This window comes from Miscanthus floridulus, chromosome 5, assembly GCF_019320115.1.
Source record: "Miscanthus floridulus cultivar M001 chromosome 5, ASM1932011v1, whole genome shotgun sequence".
Taxonomy (NCBI): Eukaryota; Viridiplantae; Streptophyta; class Magnoliopsida; order Poales; family Poaceae; genus Miscanthus; species Miscanthus floridulus.
In genome coordinates this window covers 72,799,726-72,805,056 of record NC_089584.1, presented here as the reverse complement: position 1 = coordinate 72,805,056, position 5,331 = coordinate 72,799,726, and the positions used below count along the sequence as shown (strand labels likewise).

Sequence of the window (5,331 nt, the reverse complement as noted above, 5' to 3'; positions counted from 1 at the left end):
AGAGCATTCATGTTTATAGCATTGTGGTGTATAGAAAAGTGGGGTTTTAGATCCTTCAATGTTTTTTGTATGTATAAGTAATAATTTGATATGAGTGAACAAGCAAGAATTTCTCATAATGACAAATCAATGACACAAAAAAAACCCTATATATATATATTCTTTCATTAGCCATCGATAAAAGAATCGACATAATCCGTAGTCCCAAACAGAAAGCATAACCGTTGATACGTTTTCACCCGCCCTCAATCGAGCCGCCTGACCCGATGAGCCTGTGCCTGTGACCCAACCACGAACCAGCCGAACCGCCCCGCCACGCCCGCCCGAGGTCCGACCGACGCCTAGGCCGTACCAAAGGGGAGGGAGCACCGCGCGCGAGGTAGAGGCGTAGAGCGTCGAGGCGGCGGCGGCGGCGGCGGCGACAGGAGGGAGGCAGGATGTCGTCGGTGTACGTGCTTGAGCCCCCGACGAAGGGGAAGGTGGTGGTGCAGACGACGGCCGGCCCGCTCGACATCGAGCTGTGGCCCAAGGAGGCCCCCAAGGCGGCGCGCAACTTCGTGCAGCTCTGCCTCGAGGGCTACTACGACGGCACCCTCTTCCACCGCGTCATCAAGGACTTCCTCGTTCAGGGCGGCGACCCCACCGGCTCCGGCACTGGTACGAACCCAACCGACCGTCCCCCTCGCCCTTGGGCATACCTAACTGTACATGTCTAGGGTTTCTGATTCCACATCATGATGTTGATGTCTACTGAATTGATTCGTAGATTTGGATCGGATTACTAATATCTGGAATTTGATGCATTCGTGCTTGGGTAGCATTACCTGATTGTTTTGGTATATAAGGTTGTGGTGTTTTGTTGTGGGTGTGGGCGGAGGGGGCTGAGGTGCTTCGATTTGGAGCTGATGTCATCCTTCTGGTTTCACTCCTGCAGGGGGTGAGAGCATGTATGGGGCGCCATTTGCGGATGAGTTCCACTCACGGCTGAGGTTTAACCACAGGGGTTTAGTGGCTTGTGCCAATGCTGGCACACCTCATTCTAACGGAAGCCAGTTCTTTATCACCCTTGACCGTTGTGATTGGCTTGATAAGAAGAACACCATCTTTGGGAAGGTATAATGTGTCTTAACTCGAGATTCAGGAGCTTCTTGCAGTGCATGTCTTGGTACAGTGTGTTGTTCCTCTGGAGTTATCATGGTTGGCTACATGTTTTCTGCAGGTTACTGGTGATTCTATTTTCAACCTTCTTTCCTTGGCTGACGTTGAGACTGATAAGGATGATCGACCTGTGTACCCGCAGAAAATTCTTTCAGTCGAGGTGCCTATTCTCAACTGTCAACAACAACAACAACAACAACAACAACAACAACAACAAAGCCTTTAAGTCCCAAACAAGTTGGGGTAGGCTAGAGTTGAAACCCATCAGAGCTATTCTCAACTGTCATATTTTGTATTTATATCAAATTATGGTAGTTACCCATATTTTGTTTGGGTGATATATAACATACCTTATAGTTTCTCCATCACTTGTCAATACCAACTAATTTACCCATCTGGTTCCTTTTTCTGTTTCTGTAGGTTCTCTGGGACCCATTTGAGGATATTGTTCCAAGGCAACTTAAGAAGGCCGAGTCTGTTGCCAAGGCTGATGCTGAGGTGAAACCTAAGAAGAAAGCAGTTAAGTAAGTAGTTTCCTCCACACTGTTTTTTGGATGACCATGCAATGCCTGTTGGATTAGTTTTGACCGAAACTGTTAATCTTTCAGGCAACTTAACGTCCTCTCATTTGGTGATGAAGTAGAAGAGGAGGAGAATGAGGCAGATACCTCTGTTCAGGCCAAAATAAAAAGTATTCATGATGTGTTGGATGATCCCCGCTTTCTTAAAGGGGAACCAGAGGATGTACAGTTGGTGAGTTTTATCACTTGTGATGGAAAAAATGGTCAGCATCATATTAACTATTAAGCAAACTTTTGCTGGTGAACATGCCATGCTGAAAACAGAAGCCAATACCCTATCCAGTTGGCAACTATGCTATCTAGAATGGTGCTGTCTCTGCCACATCAGTACACATACCATCTTGCCTTTTTTTTTTCTGTTTGTTTTTATAAGTCATCTTTGCTCTGCTCATTAATTTTAAGGCCTCTAGTATTGGGTTGGTTTATGATTTTATATGTATCTTTTGCTCTAGTCAGCTGGTATTTTTTGTCACTTGTGATAAAAAATGTTCAACATATGAACAAATATTTAGCTAGTGAATATACCATGTTGAAATAACAGGACAACCTTATCCAGGTGGCAGCTAGGCTATCTAGAACTGTGCAGTCTCTGCTACATCAGTGTGGTTACTATATTACGCTTTTTTGGTACTTAAGTCCTGTTTGCTGAATGTCTTTCTTGTGGGCAGGCATCCTTTTAGTTAGTTTAGGGTGCAATCTGCATCTTTTTCTCTGGTCAGGTTTTGCAATTATAGTGTTACCTGCTTCTGTAACTTGTTATGCTCTGCCAAACCTGCTTCTGTAACTTGTTATGCTCTGCCAAATCTAAATAGCATTGTGCTTATTCCCATCTTGCAGTCCAAGGAGCAAGAGGAGAAGAAAAAGGATACTGTTCAAACTGTCAGGGATGCTTTGATCTCAAAGAGAGTTGAATCAAGAGAGCAAGAGCATGCTCCAGTGTCTGATGATTATCCTGAAGACGAGAATGAAGAGGATTTTGACAACAGGATGCGCTCACAAATCCTTAAAAAACGTAGAGAGCTTGGTGATGTCCCTCGTGAAACATCTGAAGCAGGTACCATATTTTGTTCAAGTTTCAAGTTTCTATTAGAATCGTGGTTGTCCTGAAATTGGAAAATCAGATGCAATCCTTTTGTACTCATGGATCTTGATTAAAAAGCTACTGCCGTCTTTGGAACAGATAAACCACATCATAAGGATAAGGATCTATCAGACCGCAGGTCCAATATCCAACATAGGTATGCTTGTCCTCTTTGGAACATACATTCTCCCCATATTATCATGCTCCCCCTCTCCCACCCCCAACAAACACACACACAAAATAGGTAATGATAGAAACACATTCATTTCAAACATATAAGTAGCCATTATATAGCGCTGATCAATTAGTTACCTGGATCTGGTGAACACCCTGCAGCATTTTGTTTTTTTCTATATGAACCTTAACTGAAAAGTCTTGATTTCTTTACAATCCAAGGTTAAGTGATTGATTTCTAAAAACCTGCCTGGTAAGACTGTTACCAGTATATAGCTATATATACAATTATTACGCAAAAAATTCATGTATTTGCTCATAGTTTTTATACTTTCTTTTTCATCTTGCAATTATTTGTTATTATTATTTTAAAAAGAAGAAGCAGTTTGTTTATTCTTCATTATCTTGTCGTGATGAAAAGCGATTCTATTTCTTTGCACTGCATAAACATATTGCTTGTCAAAAGCAGGGTTACCGTGTATTGAATATCAAATGTTAAATATATCTTATCATGGTGAGAATGGAAGAAGAGTTCCTGCGTCTTTGCATGTTTGAAATGATGTAAACTTAGACATGTATTCTATGGATATTTGTGTAACAGTTTTTTTCTAAAGTGATTCCTGTTTGTTGGTTTGTAGGAGGGACAATGATGAGGACGATGATCAGGAGCATGAGCTACAAAAGGCTAAAAAACTATCCTTGAAGAAAAAAGGTGCTGGCTCAGAAGCGAGTGCCGAGAGGATGTCCAAAGCAGATGCTAATTTGCAGCTACTAAATCCTGCTGAACAAGAGAGACATTTGCAAAAACAGAAAAAACGTCGACTCCAAGGCCGCGAAGACGAGGTAAATGATTTTTTTTTAAAAAAATAATATGATAATTTCCACATTCTCATGCCGAGATAGGTCATGCAGATTTATGTCATGGCATTGAATTGATCTCTTAGGCAGTGTTCGGCTGCACTTTAAGCTGGCTTGTTCGGCTTATTTTTCCAGCTAGAGCAGTGTTTTTCTCTCACAACATTCCAGCATTAACAGTGTTTCCCAGCATGAACAGTAAATAATCCAGCTTAGCCGAACACTCAGTTAGCTTTTGTGTTGCTCAAATTGGGTGTCCAATGCTTCTTACACGCCTTTTTTTGGTGTTAGACTCTAGCGAAGTTACAGAAGTTCAAGTCTTCTTTCCTCAGTAAGAATCTTGCTACCAATCATGTCAAAGAAAAGAATCCTTCTACTGATAAGTTGGAAAAGGAAGATGAAGAGGAGGATGACTACAAAGGGTGGCACACAAACCGGCTATCTTTCTTACCCAGTTCTTCCAAGGTTGATTGCTAGCCTTTCTTGCCCTTTATCACATGAGGGAAATAGATGCATCTTGTAAAGATTATGAATGACATTAAACTTGGTCTTCACAGGATGGAATGGCAAGGAAAGACGATCCAGATGACTATGTAGTGGTAGACCCACTTCTGGAGAAAGGAAAAGAAAAATTCAACAAGATGGAAGCAAAGCTTAAACGGAGAGAGCGCGAATGGGCAGGCAGATCTCTCACCTGATTGGAAAGCGTAACCCGAATTGTGTCAATGCTCCTTACCTACCCTGGACGGTACTGAAGCACCTCTTGCATTTCCAGTTGCTCTCGTTAATATAATAGTATCTGCCTCGTATTTTCCCTTGAACGTTGCAAAATGGCAGTGCATCTTAACACATTGGAAAACATTGGAAATGATGCAGTTTTGGCATGGTCTTGGGACTGCAAACTGCGGGCATCACACGCAGATCACGGCAGCTGATGGTAGAGTGACCGTCTGTAGACTAGTGTTTTCCTTTTTGGCGTTTGTCATGATTGCTTAAACTGTAAATGCAATTGTACAATAGATTGGTTATAGGCTCACTGTTGAAGCAGCTCCCTGTATCACTAGCTATGTAATATCTGTTTCTCTGAGGAGCTGAAGCTGACACACTAGCTTGTCTCAATTTTCTTCGCTCTGTTCGCTTGGCTTATAAGCCGTACTTTTTTCAGCTAACGAACAGTATTTTTCTCTTATAACAAATTAGGCAATAGTACTTTCAGCTATGGTTTATTAGGGTTGTTCATGAAATTTTTATTAAGGGGGTGTTTGGTTGTCCCTCCTAAATTTTAGTCGCTGAGTATTAAATATAGACTAATTACGAAACTAATTACATAGTTTGCGACTAATTTGCGAGACGAATCTTTTGAGCCTAATTAGTCTATGATTTGACAATGTTTTACTACAGTAAACATGTGCTAATAATGGATTAATTAGGTTTAAAAATTTCGTCGGGTGGAGTACCGACGGATTATGTAATTTGTTTTTT

The 5,331-nt window shown here is 41.7% G+C and overlaps 1 protein-coding gene across 1 annotated transcript; it reads left to right on the top strand.

The window, feature by feature from the left end:
• The first annotated feature begins 250 nt into the window (after window positions 1–250).
• On the top strand, window positions 251–5,029 carry LOC136452338 (peptidyl-prolyl cis-trans isomerase CYP57-like). Its single transcript, XM_066452955.1, has 11 exons — window positions 251–657; window positions 935–1,113; window positions 1,220–1,318; window positions 1,579–1,682; window positions 1,767–1,911; window positions 2,577–2,793; window positions 2,920–2,977; window positions 3,633–3,837; window positions 4,141–4,314; window positions 4,407–4,597; window positions 4,726–5,029. The coding sequence occupies exons 1-10, from the start codon at window positions 438–440 to the stop codon at window positions 4,545–4,547; spliced, it is 1,542 nt and encodes a 513-aa protein (XP_066309052.1). The 5' UTR covers window positions 251–437; the 3' UTR covers window positions 4,548–4,597; window positions 4,726–5,029.
• The last annotated feature ends 302 nt before the right edge of the window (window positions 5,030–5,331 follow it).

Excerpts from the sequence above, each read along its gene's own strand:
- LOC136452338 (XM_066452955.1), top strand. The coding sequence starts at position 438 with ATGTCGTCGGTGTACGTGCTTGAGCCCCCGACGAAGGGGAAGGTGGTG. Across the intron at positions 1,912-2,576 it reads AACCAGAGGATGTACAGTTG|TCCAAGGAGCAAGAGGAGAA; the intron begins GTGAGTTTTATC and ends CCCATCTTGCAG. Across the intron at positions 3,838-4,140 it reads TCCAAGGCCGCGAAGACGAG|ACTCTAGCGAAGTTACAGAA; the intron begins GTAAATGATTTT and ends TTTTGGTGTTAG.